At 62.4% G+C, this 13,934-nt stretch overlaps 1 protein-coding gene across 1 annotated transcript in view; it reads right to left on the reverse strand.

Annotated features, from left to right (window-relative positions):
- The window catches only part of MAPK8IP1 (mitogen-activated protein kinase 8 interacting protein 1), a 10,062-nt gene extending 4,827 nt beyond the window's left edge, over positions 1-5,235 (reverse strand). Inside the window, exons 1-5 of the mRNA XM_004708428.2 lie at positions 4,768-5,235; positions 3,663-3,768; positions 1,687-1,983; positions 347-428; positions 1-81 (exon numbers count right to left, since the gene is read on the reverse strand). Coding sequence (XP_004708485.1) covers positions 1-81; positions 347-428; positions 1,687-1,983; positions 3,663-3,768; positions 4,768-4,838 — 637 coding nt within the window. The 5' untranslated portion in view covers positions 4,839-5,235. The remainder of the gene's footprint in view (positions 82-346; positions 429-1,686; positions 1,984-3,662; positions 3,769-4,767) is intronic.
- Positions 5,236-13,934: the final 8,699 nt, after the last annotated feature.

The following is a 13,934-nucleotide window of genomic DNA, read 5'->3' on the forward strand; positions in this document are numbered from 1 at the left end:
GGTCCTTGGTCGGGGCGGGGCTGCTCTGGGGGGGCAGCTCATCACTCAGGCAGATGTGCTCGTGGGGTGGTGTCTGCTCCCCTGGAGAGTGGACAGGTCAGGGCTGTCCAGGCCGCACCCTGACTCCCGGGCCTCAGCTCCCTCCCCTCCCAGAACCTCCAGTCCAGACTGGAAACCAAGCTGCCCCTGGCGAAAGGCTCCTGGCAGGTTCTGGGCCAGCCCACCCACTCAGACCCCGATGATCTCAGTCTCCTCCCCCACCACCTGGCTCTAGGCCACCCCACCCTGCAGCGGGACAGGCAGCACTAGGGTGGAGGGACAGGTGAGACACAGGAGCCTGACTTACCTGTCTTCAGAGGGGACGATGACCGTGACACGCGGTCCTGCCAACTGTGCTTCTTGCCCAGAGAATTGTTATTCAGCGTGTCCTGTGCCGAGGACAAAGGGCCCTTGTGGCACAAGTGGTCAGCAGTGCCGGGCACAGGGAGGCCCTGGCCCTGCCCCCGGGGCCAGCCCTGGGCATCGTGTGACCCCCTCACTCGCCACAGGTCACCCTCGTTCACCCGCCTGTGGTGCAAGCAAGAAGGGCAGCAGGGCTGCAGGCGCCAGATGGCCCACCCTCCTGATCCAGGGAAGGTGGTCAGCCCAGGGCTGGGGTGGTGGTGTGAGGAGGGGGGCACCGGGAGGTGTAGGGTTCTCTAGGGATCCAGCCAGCCCTTGGTCCAGATGTTGAGGGCTACAATTCTAGCCCCTGTCAGAGACAGGGGGACCCCTGCCCAGACACCCAGGGCCTGGAGCAGGGACATCCTGGCTGAGACGGACAGAAGCCCATGGAAGGAGGGTCTTCCCAGCAGCTGAATAGGAAGAATCACTGATGACAAGACCACAGCATGGTCCCCAGGCTGAGTAGTGAAGGGCAGGGTGGCCAGCCCTCTTGCTCCAGGATCTCCTGGGCTCCAGGTCCCACCACCTCAGCCCCCTGGGCCTCCCACAAGGCTCCCTCCAATGACTCCCCCAGCAACACCCTCACCAGCTCCCACAAGCCCTCACATTCATGAGCCTGCCAAAACCCATCCGAGAGGATGCTGGGAGAGAGACCAGCCCCAGTCCCTGCACCATCCACCATCAGCCCCGCCTCCCAGGGGGCCCCTCTACCTCCGTCTGGGCCCGGCAGACAAAGGGCCCCAGCGGTGCTCCCACCCGCTGCTGCGCCCCCTTGGCATCCAGCCAGGCGCCAGGGCCCCTCAGCCGCCAGTACAACCAAGCAGCCCCACCCCGACTCCGGCCTTCTGGGAGCTCCCCAACTCTCCCCAGCGTCCCGTGACCTTCCCGACAGCTTCCTTGCTCTGCAGTCCAGTTTCTGCCCCGCTTCCTCAGGTCCACCCACCCTACAGGGGAACCCCTTACAGCCTCATGTACCCCGCTCCAAACCCACCCGCTATCTGAAATCCTCCACTTCTCTCCCACCCAGCCCTTCCACTGTGCGCGTCAGCCCCGTAACCCTTCCAGCCAGCTGTGCCCACCTGCCCAGGAGCCAGCCCCCGGAGCCGCCCTTCATGCCGCTGCCCAGGCTTGGGGACCCTCCCGGTCCCCATGCCAGGGCGGGTCAGGGCTCCCAGAGGTGTTCAGCACCTCTACACCACCTCGGCCGGGGCTCCGGGTACCGCCCCCTCCGCCGCGCCTCACCTGAGACCGCGGCACCTGCGGGAAGAGGTTGAGCGTGGTGGGCCTCTTGGGTCGGTACGTGTCCCCGCTGCCCGGACCTGGACCCTGCCCGCGGGGCGCTGGCTCCTGGACGGGCTCAGCCTCCGGCGGCCCAACACCCGACCGCCGGGCCGCGCGCTCCTCGTCCTCGTCGTCGTCCTCCTCCTCGGCGCCGGGAGTGTCCCCCGCCGCGTCGATCAGGTCCATCTGCAACATCTCGGCCTGCAGCCGGCTCCCGGCGCTGCCGCCGCCCCCAGAGAGCAGCCCGGCGCGTGGGGCCTGCGCCGCGCGGAAGAAGGGGTGTCAGGGGGCGGGGCCTGGGCGGGGCCAGCCCTGCGCCCTGCCCCGCCCGCCGCCCGGACGAGTCCATTCCGCGGTCGCGAAGAGGGAGCAGGGAGCGCAGCAGAGGCCCGGGGCGAGGCGACCGCGGCCCACAGCCTCTGCGCGAGGCCGCGCCGGGCGCCTCCCCCTCTGCCACCCACCTCAGTGCACGCCTTTGGCCGCCCACACCGCTCCTCACCCCAGGCCCCCCCCCTCCAGATTCCTTACGCTCTCCCGTTCCCCGGCAACGGCTGGTGACCTCACCGGGTTGGTAAGCCGAGCCCAGAGTGAGGTCACCGCTGTTGCCATAGGGACCCGGGGGTCGCTAAGGAGTGCGAGTCCCGCTGGGGCTGGGGGATTAGTATTCGAAGGGGGCCGTGAGGAAAACTGGGGACAGGGTCTCGGCGGGGCGAGGACTTGCGAGAAGGCCGCACTGCGGACAGGGAGGGCCTGAGAGTCACTGGAAGAGATGCTGAGCGGGGGCAGGGGGGGAGGGGGGACGGGAGTGAGGGCACCTGGAGCCCCCCACCTTCATAATTATAGCCCCGTTACTAAGGACAGCGCCCCCCCCCCGCCCCCAATCTTCCACTGCCTCACCAGTTGATTGGGAACAACGCAGCCGCCAGCCAGCTTCACAGGTGTGGCACGGCTAAGGGCCACGCGTAGGATCGCACCTCTGGGGCGTGCTGCCCCAGAGCCCTGCTGGTGGAGGTGGAGGCCCTCCCCATGGCATCGCTTGTGCAGGTTAGGGGGTGGGGGTAGTTCAGAGCAGGTGAATGACCTGAGAGTCCACAGTAAGTGGGTCCTGCCTCTATCCAGCCTGCTCTGGCACAAATGGAGGGCTAGAGTAAGGGGGCCTGGAGGGCTAGGCACCCTCCGTGTCCCCTGTCCTGGCAGGCCATGAGCACCTTGCAGGAAACCAGCTTCCTTACAACTCTGCCCTTGGCTAAACCAGCGCTCTTGCTGGGATCGCTCATGGATCCTAGGAGGCAGACTGCTCCATCCTGCTCCCAGGAGTGGCTCTCGGTTCAACGCCAAGAGCTTCAGCACCACGACAACCCTCCGATTTTGCTGCCCACACTCCAGAGGAGCCTACCACCCGCCTAGGGCAAAAACCTAACGCTGAGCTTCGCCTAGCCTTCCACTTCCTGGCCCCTCCCTTCTTCCTGCTCTGGAAAGACAGAGTGGGGGGTCCCCATTTCATCCAGTGTTCCCAGCTGTAGAAGAAGACTCTCAGCCAAAGACAAACCCCAGGGGTGCCTGGTGAGCTTCATGTTGGGAGACACTGGGGCTGAGTGGCCGTGGTGTGGCGTGGGCTGGTGCGCCATGGCCAGCAGCTGCAGCTGTTCCAGGGCCACCTCGCTCTCCCCCAAAGCACTGCAGGGCCCATCGGACTCCACCCCACGCAGCCTCAGACCCTGTGCCAGGACCACTCCCCAAAGGCGTGAGGGCTCTGAGCTTCCCCTAACCCCAACCTGAGTCTTTACTGTCCTGGGCCTTCAGACCAGCCCCTGCCTCCATCTGGCTAACCAGTCAGGGCTTCCTGCATGCTGTCTTCATGAGAGTCGATGCTGTGCAGACCCCGTTCCCACCCATCCTGCACCCTGACTCGGAGGCTCCTGGGAGCTTGTCCTTACCCGTAAGGACAGGGCATCTTTGCACTGAAGGCTGATGCCACACTCATCGGTGATCTCTGAGAGGTCTTCGTCCTCAAACTCCTCCAGGCTGATGTCATGGGTGAGCCTGCAGGGGGACAGGAGGCCAGAGTGACACCTGAGAGGGATCGCTGAGTCCACTGACATCCCCTCCAGAGATCACCGGCCCAAAGGACAGGCCTTGGGGTCCACCAGTGCTAAGGTGGGCAGTGGCTCACAAGCAGGGAAGTTTCTGGATCGCACCACCAGGCAGTGGGAGGGGAGGCCCCAGGCAGCTCCTGCACCTCCTGGCTGGGAGTTGCTCATTTCTGTGCCAGCTGGGAGGCAGTGCCTGGAAGGCCCAGCTGGTCACAGCCTCAGCTCTGCCAGCAAAATGCCTCCCAGGTCAAGGCAGGTGCTAAGGCCAGTTTACCATAGAGAGCAGAGAACTGTGTGGAGATGTCACACCATGCTGGGAGTGAGGGGTTTCCTGTACAGCCCCTGCAGGACTAAGCCGAGGGTCCCTTGGGCTTCAGAGGGACCAACCCTACCAGCTCTCCCCCCCCCCCGCCCCCCCTACCCTGCTGCTGCCAAAGCCCACCTTCTGAGCCCTGGGAAAGCTAGTGTGGCAAGGTGGGGAGTCCCAGCCTGGCCTTATCTCTTCGAGCCCAATTTTTCCTCCTTAGCCAATGTTTAGACCCGGAGGGACAGGCTGCACAGACGGGGACCGGGGACAAATCAGAGCACCTCAACACCAGAACCCTACGGATGCCACTGGAACCACCCTGTCCCCCGGGTTCCAGCTCTGTGCCCCCATCCCAGAGCGCAAGGCTGTGCCAGCCACCACGGTGCTCCCACTCAGTGGGGTTCAGTGTGAGGGGATGCTTATGAAGCAAGGATGACCATCTGACCTGTCCCACAGCGAGGACAGGAGACAGACGCAGAAAGAGGGTTCGTTTGTCCAAGGTCACCAAGGAGAGGTGCTGGCCCAGACCCCTGGGGGACCTGGGAGGCCCACTCGCCCTGCCAATGCACAATCAGACCCCTACAGAGAACCAGCGCTCGCAGAAGCAGCCCCCGCCTCCCCCGCGCGGCCCGCACCCCATACCAGCGTTCCCACTGGTCCTCCAACCAGCTGTCATTGTCTGGGCTTGACTCCATCTTCAGCACCAGCTGCATGGAGGGCCCTGCCCGGCCGGGGGGCTGCGGGGCCCCAGGACCACCCTCTCATGCCCAGGAGGGTAGTGGGGCCAGGGCGGAGGGCAGGGTTGGGACTTCTGGCCTCCACCGCCTGGGCCTGCCTCTCTGCGTCCTGCCCGCTGCAGACGCCCGGAGAGCTCATTAAAAATGGATGGGCCGCGGGAGGCGGCCGCGTGGCGACCCAGGCCCGAGCCCCAGCTCTGCCCGGCCCAGCCCTCCGCTGCAGGCGGCTCCCTCCCCCGGCCGCTGCGCTGCTGCCCGCCACGGCCGCGCGCCTCCCCCGCGGGATCAGGTTACCGCGATCGATGCCACGGGCTCCACCTGCCCTTCCAATGCCCCTGTCGGGGGCGGGGGTGCCCCCCTCCCCAGCCCAGGCTGGTAAGCAGATGGCAGAACTCTGGGATGTTTCCCCCTCAAAGCCAGCCCCTGATGTGCTTTAAAGGGCCAGCGCCACACTCAAGGTGGGGAGAAGGGGGGACTTCCGGAACCCCTCACGCAGGGGCACTCCATGTCCACGCTGCCACCAGTAGGGTCAGCTGGTGAGGCTGGGCTGGGGCTGAGGCCTCCTGACGCAGGACCACCCCCTCCCCCACCCAGGGCTTGGTTCTTCAGGGCCCAGGAGGGGGCTGAGGGTGCAGGGGCTCCCCACCCTAGGGAACAGGGGTGGCAGGCTGCTGGATCGGCAATCACTTCTGTGAGTGAGAACAGAACAGGCAGCCAGGGGCCAGGCCCAGGGTTTGACCACGGGTAGGGGGTGCCATGAGCTTAGAACCTGCAGCCCAGGGCGACTGTTGCCACAGCTCAGGGAGGAAGTGGGCGGGGCCAGCAGGTGTGGAAGGGGTGGGAGGCTGGGGAGCAGGGTGTGGCCTTGCTTCCACTGGGACAGGCAGTGTCTCTGGCCCCAGGCTAAGGCCTTGGTGGCCAGCACTAGTGTCCACACCATCTGCCTGGATGGAGCCTAATCCAGATGTCCCCTCAGGTGCCCCCTGACCACATCTGCCTCCCCACCTCTGCCAATCTGCTTCCGGTGGCCCCAGGTCTCCACCTCTGCCCTCCATGACCTCTCCACCAACCTGCCTCAGTCTCCCTTCCCAGGCCTGTGCCACCCCGTTGGTCACTACCTGGCCAAGCCTGGAAGCCCCCCACCCCTGCCTGGGGAACCCAGCGGAGTTCCCTGTGTAATTGGCCCTTCACCCTTCGGGCCCAGGCAGGACCTGCCGGTGCCGGTGCCTCGGCCAGGGCTTGGCATGAAGCAGGGCTCTCAGCTGGGCTTGCTGGGCTCCAGCCTCTCTTCCAGGGAGCCCTTCTGGCTCCCGGGGCCTGTCTTCTCAGAGACCTTACAGCCCCTGGAACACACTCCTCATCACCTCTCGGGTCACCATCTGCCTGGACACACCAGGTCAGAGCGACCGTTCCCTCCCCTGGCAGCTCACATTCCATACCCTGCAGGCCCTCAATACCTGGCCCAGCCCTACTTCCCCTCCCCCATCAGGTCTGTGCCCTGTTGGAGGGCAAAGCTAAGGAGACCAACTACATACACTAGGTGCTCAGCACATGCCTGGGTCTCCCTCCCACCCCCAAACCTGCCTTGGCCTGGGAGTGGAGCTTTTATATCCTCTGCCCTCACTGAGATGGCGTTTGTGGGTGGGGCAGGGTATGGTCGGGGTCCTCGTCGCCATTGAAGTGGGAGGGATTACAGGGTGGCTTAGAAGGAGCTCCTGGGGCTGGCCAGGGGCTCCTGCCTTACCTGTTGGGGGCAGCATGGGCACAGGGTCACCAGGTCTGGCTGGAGGGTCAGAGTCTGGAGTCCATCAAGTTTCCCTGCCCAGTGCCCACCTTCTTGATGCCGTGGGTGTCACTTAGTCTTTAGCCCAACCTTAGGCTTGGTTTTGCCTTAAAGAACACAAGGTGCCTCAGGCCTTAGTTTCCAGCCCCTAAGAGGAGGTCCCTTGTCCCCCCCACCCCCACAGCTGAGGTCCCATGGGGAGCTGCTGTGACGGGTCTAGGTTCCTGTGCTTGTGCTTGACTATGGACCCACAGCGGCATGGGGGTTATGTGTTGGGCTGCTAGCCACAGGGTTAGCAGTTCAACACCAGCTGCTCTATGGAAGTCCAATGAAGCTTTCTACTCCAGTTCACAGTTACAGCCTCGGAAATTCACAGGGGCAGTTATACCCTGTCCTCCTAGAGAGTCACCGTGAGTTGCCATTGACTCAATGGCAGTGAGTTTGTTTTGTTTTGTTTTTTTAGACTCTTGTAAGGTTTGAATCTGCCCAGCAGCAAGCCACATGGGAGAAAGGCCCGTTTTTCTGCTTGCATAGAATTACAACTAAGAACGTCCTCAGGGGCAGTTCTACTGTGATGCCCCATGAGGTCAGAGGACTCAAGGCAGTGGCCAGGTGAGGAGGTTACTGCCTCGGATGAAGGACTCACTATAAACTGGTCATGGGGCTCCCTTTACAAGGCCCCCCTTAGGCCCTCCCACCCCCCAGAAACCAGATGTTCTCCTCTGCCAGCCAGACCCCAGGAGACCTTGCAGAGGGAGCCAGGGCACCCCGGGCCCTTCCAAGGTGACATCATGCCAGCCTCGTCCGCCTGCCTGGGTCTGCTGGAGATGTCAGCAGCTTCCCTTCCCCGGCACCAGCTCCATCAACCTGGACCTCAGGCCTCCTTCCAGAGACCGTGCTGCTCCTGGGGCTGTAGGGACGTCTCTGACCTTAGGCGTTTCCCGCCTAAAGCCACTCTCCCTGCACTGACTGCACTCCACCTCCTTCACCTCCACAGAACCCCCTAGCCTGAGCTGAGCCCCGCTAGACAGCCCTGGACACACATCCCTTTACACTTTTGATGTCTCTCTTGAGGCATGTCCCTTGCCAGGTGTGGTCACATCCCCTGCTGTTCTGGTTCCACCTGGAGCAGCCCTTCCTAGTGCATGGGGTGGCTTTCTGGTGGCCAGCCTCGGTCCCAGCTGAGTTAGAGGTAAGCTTATGAGGGCTTATATGGAAAAATGCTGGGCTTGCGCTGAGCAAGCCCGGACCTGAGCCAGAGGCCGCTCTCGGCTGGCCGGATCCTGGCTGAGCTGTACTGGGGAGGATGCCAGCTGGTTGAAAAAGGGTTCTGCCTGGGTATCACCCAGCCACCTCAAGGCGGAGAGCACCCATGGGCCTCAGCTTGCTTCTCTGTAGCCCTCCGGCCACAGCTGGCGGCCACTGGGATCTTGGGGCACCTGTGGCTCCCCATTTCCCTATGCTCCTCCCCCCAACCTACACTGCCCCGGTAGCACCCCCCCCTCCAAGGCCATCCTACACCGCCTGGGTGGCACATCCTACACCAGACAGGCCAACCTGAGCTTTTCACAGCGCTGGGCTCAGATGGAGTGGTCAGTGGCTTCTCCTGGCCTCCAGTTGATTGGGACGCACACGGCGACCTAGTGTGGGGGGGAAGCTGAGCTGTGCTCCACGGGGCTTCCCATGGGGTTTCCCAGGGCTGGTCTCTCAGAGGCCACTCTCCAGGCCAACCTTCTGAGGCATCGCTGCCTTAGCACCCACAGATGCTGGCCTTTCATGGACCCTCAATGCTCACGAGTGATTTGCAGGCCCTGTAAGCCCACCTTCCCTCTCCCGTCCTGACTGTGTGTCCCCTCATCGCTACCACCCCACTGTCCACTCTCCTGCACCACGTCTCCTTGAAGCTCCCGGCGCAGGCCGGCTCCTCCACTGTTGCGGCCATGAGCCTGGGCAGGACTCAGGTTTGGTCCTCTCAGGCCACAGCTTCATGTGGGGTCCGTGTTGCCCAGAAGGAAACTCTGGCATCCTGAGCCTTTCCGGAGTGGTCCCTGGGGCATCACCTTGGGGTAGGATGTCTAAGCCACCTGGGAAGAGGACACAGGTGTCCCTTCTCTACCCCCAGCGTAGCGTGGACAGCAGCTCAAGGTCTGTGACTGGGTCTGGAAGGCCTTTCCCCAACACACGCACCCGATGGCCATCTCCCAAGAAAACCTGGGTCAGCCAAAACTCCCAGCCCCCAGGGACAACTCCGGGTCACACATGCACAGTCTGTTTAGGGACTTCTATGCCCACCTGGGGTGTTGAGACTGGGCTTTCATCTGCCATCAACAGTTCAGTCTCAGAAACCCACAGGGGGCGCCACGGCACGAGTTTGCCCATGCGGAGCAAGAGCACTGGGAGCCAGCGACTTCACCCGGGAGACTCCCCGGAGGAAACACCTGGAAACAGAGGCCTTTATCTCCTGCCCTGGATGCTGCCCAACGGCAGGGGGCACCCAGGGGTGCCGTCTTCCAGAATGGCTGGACGTTAATGTGGGGATGGACGCCTGATGGATACGATGGGCAGAAAGCATACTGTGTATCCCCGGCTTCTTCCCATGATGCCTTGCTCACCCAAAACGCTCACAGGGCATGAGGCTTCTGGGAGCCTGCTCTCTCCTGGAGCTTCCCCAGGGCAGGGGCCATTATATTCCACTGGCACTGACCCCTACTTGGCTCCTTGATCTCTGCACGGGACCCATGGGTGGGTGCCCCGAGTCACCCTGAGCCGGAACCACTTGTATCTCTGTGGTTGGCACACAGCAGATGCTCCACCCCAGCGGCTGAATGAAGACAGGAGGGGGAGGGCCAAGGTCCCCGGCCATGAGGCAGCCCTGGAGGGTGCCAGCTATCGGGACTAATTGTTTTGATCGGAGTCTATAGAAGAATCCTTAAATCCTCACCCAATGGGGGTAGAATGTGAAACAGAAGTTCACATTTTTGGTGGGACCCAGATTCTCTGGACCCATGGAGGCCGGAGCTAAGCTCCCAAAGCAATCGCTTTGAGATTGTCTTTGAACTTTCAACCAGAATTGTCCCCCGAAGACATCTCTAAATGACAAAAAAAGTATCTTTATAAGTAAAATACCTGCGTTGGCTTTGAGCTCTTTGAAAGAACGCTCTACTGAGATCAAATGGACAACTGGAACGTGAAAGGTTAGACGGGACGCTTTGGGGGCAGCGAGTGTAAGCCAGGGGCCGTGAGCAGGTTAGAGAGGGCTGATGGGAAGGTGCGTACAATGTGAAGGATGTAGCCGGTGTCGCCGAGTTGTACACATGGAAACTGCTGAGATGGTGTGTGACTGGGTACATTTTGACCACAGAAAGTGTCTAACCCTGGAAAGAAAAGAGCAAGGCCAAGGGACAAAGATGGTGTCCTAGGGTGGATGAGAGCCCTGGGTGCGGAGGGAGCAGTGGCCCAGGCAGGAGGACCCTCTGGGGCCCCAGCGTGTGGACAGTGGCCCATTCCCAGGAGTCTGACGAGGCCTGACCTCAATGAGGCTCTGCAGCAGAGAAAAAAGTGACTCTTCCAACTGGGCCACCCAGAGATGACCAGCCTCTGAGTCAGCAGGCCCCCTAATGACTTCACACCCTGGTCTGCAAATCTCTCCTCTCCCTACTGCCACCTCACCCCACTGGCAGGGGCCTCCGGCTTTCTCTAGCCCCTTGCCTGTCCCTCCACCCCGTCTGCCCCACCGCTCCATAATCTCCCAGCTAGCTGCCCCCAGCACCCTCAACCCTTCTCCACCAGCAGTCCAGCTGCCGCGGCTCTTCTCCGCCTGGACCCTGGCTTGCCTGGCCGGCCACATCCACCAGACTGGGTGCGCAACACACCTGCCCCAAGCCCTGCTCTCCCTGGATTTTTGACCCAAGTGCCTCCCCACCCCCACCCCCACCCCCATCCTTTCCATCCCGTTCAGGGTCCCTGAGCAGAGATGTCCCTCCCCCACTTCCTCTGGAGACCTGTCTGACCTGCAGTCTGCCTTGCCTTCCCTCTCTGTCTCTCATCTACAGGGTCACCCGTGAGACTGCCACGCCCCTGCCTGCAGCTGAGACATCGCCCACCAGCCTAGCCCAGGACAAAGATTTGTGGAGTTCGGGAAGGAGTGCCAGGCATCGAAGAAGAAGCCCCCGGGTGCCGCAGTGAAGCCTTCAGTCACTAACTGAAAGGTACCAGGTTCAAATGCACCCAGGGGCATGTCGCTGGCTGTCTTCAGAGACGATCGGCCCAGAAAACCCCACGGAGCGCAGTTCCCCATAACAGGCTGGGTCGGGGCTCCACAACCACTGGTGGTGGTGTCTGGGCGCGACCCTGGCACACAGCCTCTCACTCAGCCCTGAGGCGGGGCTGGGGCGGCAGGAAGAAGGCCACGGGGTGTCGAGGCCCGAGTTCTGTCTGTGTTCTCGGTAAAGCCCTCCCACCTCTCGTGTCCGCCTGGGTAGGAGGGCCTTGGGAAGGGCCCTGGGGGCACAGTGGTTATGTGTTGGGCTGCTAACCACAAGGTCAGCAGTTTGAAACCACCAGCTGCGCCTCCGGGGAGAGAGACAAAGCTTTCTACTCCCCTGAAGAATTCCAGCCTCAGAAACCATGGAGGCAGCTCTGCCTTGCCCCATAGGGACACTCGGTGGCAGTGGGTTTGGCTTTTTGGAAGAGGGACTTGGAAGAACGGATTTCTAAGATCCCTTTTGGTGCCCACACCTGGGGCAGGTGGCAGACTTCACCATCCTCGGACACCCCTGTCCTGCCCTGTCCGCCCCACGGACTGGCCCTCACTTGATCACACCTGGTCAGCTGCAGCCACCTGTGGAGTCTCTTTTTAAAAAGTAACTTGTATCACGTTCATTTAACATTTTCTTTTATTATGTTGTAAAGTGCAGGGCTCGCCTATGCTTGCTTTGTTCTACAAGTTCAATAGCGCAGACTTGTACAAGCAACTCCCCCCCCCCCCCCCCAGTCTCTCCTCCCATAGTACTGTCCTCCACACCCAGGCCTCTGACATCGGACTGCCCAGGTCCAACCCCCACCCCACCACTCACTCAGCTCTGTCTGCCTCTGTTTCATCCCCAGCAAACTTGGGGGGTGGGGGTGGGGGACAGGGATGCGCTCCCCTCGACCCGAGCGGAGTGAGGGCTCAGAAAGGGCCCTGGCAGGATCATGCTTCTCAGGGCTCAGTTCCTACCACTGCACCCCTGGCACTCGATCTTCCCCTTAGTGAGATCTCAAACCCAAAGGCGTGCTGGGGGCAGCGGTGGCCCAGGGGTGGGATCCTCGCCTCCCACTCGGGAGCTCTGGGTTTGAGGCCCAGTCAGCGCACCCCATGCGGCGCCGCCACCTGGTCTGTTGTGGAGGCCTGTGCTGCCTTGATGCTGACCAGATGTCAGCGGTGCGTCCAGACTGAGAGAGACTTAGAAGAAAGGCCTGACTTGTTTCTGAGAGTCAGCTGACAGAAACCGGAGGGATCCGAACCCGGTTGCAGGACGGGTGCGAGAGCGGGCAACATGCTGCCCCCTTGTGCATAAGGTGGTCAAGAGTTGGGCCACAGGGTGGCCACCTGGGACCCCAACATTTCGGCACTGAGCCTACATGTCTTCTGGGAGCTGCTGGGGGTGCTGGGGGCTCAGACACGTGAGCACGCACCCACTCAGGGTAAAAGCTGCACTGTCCACAGGGACAGATCTCTTCTGGCTCTGTGAACACGCAGCCTCCTGTCTTGCCGTCCACCCCCCAAGTCCCGGGGCTGTCCAGAGCAGGGGCCAATGAAGCAATGAAGAAACCCATGCTGAGCGGGTGAAGTGAGAGTCCTGGGGTACACAGCTCAAGAGGCCAGGGGCACTGACTGTCCCGTTACATGGAGCTGGGTCAACAGTGGCCCCAGGCAGCCTAGGGAAAGGGCAGCAGTGGAGGCTGCTGCAGCAGGGGGGGCAGGCCCCTCAGGCCAGAGACACAGCCTCTTTATTCCCACAAGCCAGCCTTGTCTCCACAGGCAGGCCACCATGTCCTGGAGGCCCAAGCCCACGCCACAGCCTTTCCAAGTGCCGCCACCCTGGGGACCCACACTCCGGGCTGGCATCCAGTGCTCAGCTGCACACACACTACAGCTTCCTTGACATTCTGCCTGCAGGGCTGGAGAGCCGGGGGCCAGAGGCAGGGCAGTGGGCTACAGCCTTGGCCTCTGCCTTTCACAGGATCCTTCCATAAACCACTCAATGTGCCCATCTTTAGAATGGAAGACCAACACCTATTCATAGGGCGGTCACTAGGGTTACAGAGGCCAACAGTGGGGAAGGAGCTGAAAAAGCTCGCAGGGGGCACTTGTTAGCACAGACTTAATGCCCCTGGCCTCCTTTCCAGGCAGGGATTACTAGCAACATGTAGGACTCAGGGAGACCAAGAATGATAAAGTTGGAAGAGGCAGGATTGGAACTCAGGACCTGGCTCTAGGCCGGCTACTCCCCTGCTGCCCCAGGTCCCCATCTGAGTCCGCCTTCTGCCTCTGGTGCCCCTCCCCCTCCTCACTCAGTTCCAGGTCTCAGGGGAGGTTCCTGGGCCTGATGATGCCATTACAGGTCCTCGGAGGTCCTGGCCCACCTGAGGGCCAGGGAGCCAGCCATCTCCTGGTCAGAGGGGATGGCGCCAGAGCCCAGCTGGGGCCTGGCTGTGGTGGGGGTCCCAGGAGAGGGGCAGGCGCCGCTGGCTCATGATAGGGAGAAACGATGGGGTTTGTCTAAGCCCTTCTCTTAGGCGCTTGGGCAGTGACACCCTCCTCTTCCTCCTCCCCTGCTGGGGTGGGAGTTTCGGGGGAGAGGGGCCTTTATCCTTCCCCCAACTATGCTCACACTTCAGTCCTCTCAAAGCCTCTCCTGGGACTATGTGTGTGTGGGGTGGGAGTGGGGGACCGGGGGAGGCGCTCAGGTCAGGATCAGGGTGGGTCCTCATCCCAGCAAGCCCCCCAACCCCGTGTCTTTGGCTCCTCCCATGTCCAAACCAGTCCCACTGGGCCTAGGATGGGGGAGGGCCGCCCTGCTCGCCCAAGTCCACAGAGCTCCCTGGCAGTGCGAGGTCTGGGGCGTGGACCCATCCGGCCAGGCAGGGTGGTGGAAGGACCCCCGACGCCTTTTAGCACCAAGGTGTCTGGGTGCCCCAAGAAGCCAGTTCCCAGCCTGCCTCCACCTCGGTTCAGTAGCTGCCGGACCGGCGCAGGTAAGCCCCGCCGGCCTGCCTCCTCCAGGGTCGCTGCCCGGACCCCAGGT

This window comes from Echinops telfairi, unplaced genomic scaffold, assembly GCF_000313985.2.
Source record: "Echinops telfairi isolate 266 unplaced genomic scaffold, ASM31398v2 ScPeMD7_60;HRSCAF=208, whole genome shotgun sequence".
Classification (NCBI taxonomy): Eukaryota; Metazoa; Chordata; class Mammalia; order Afrosoricida; family Tenrecidae; genus Echinops; species Echinops telfairi.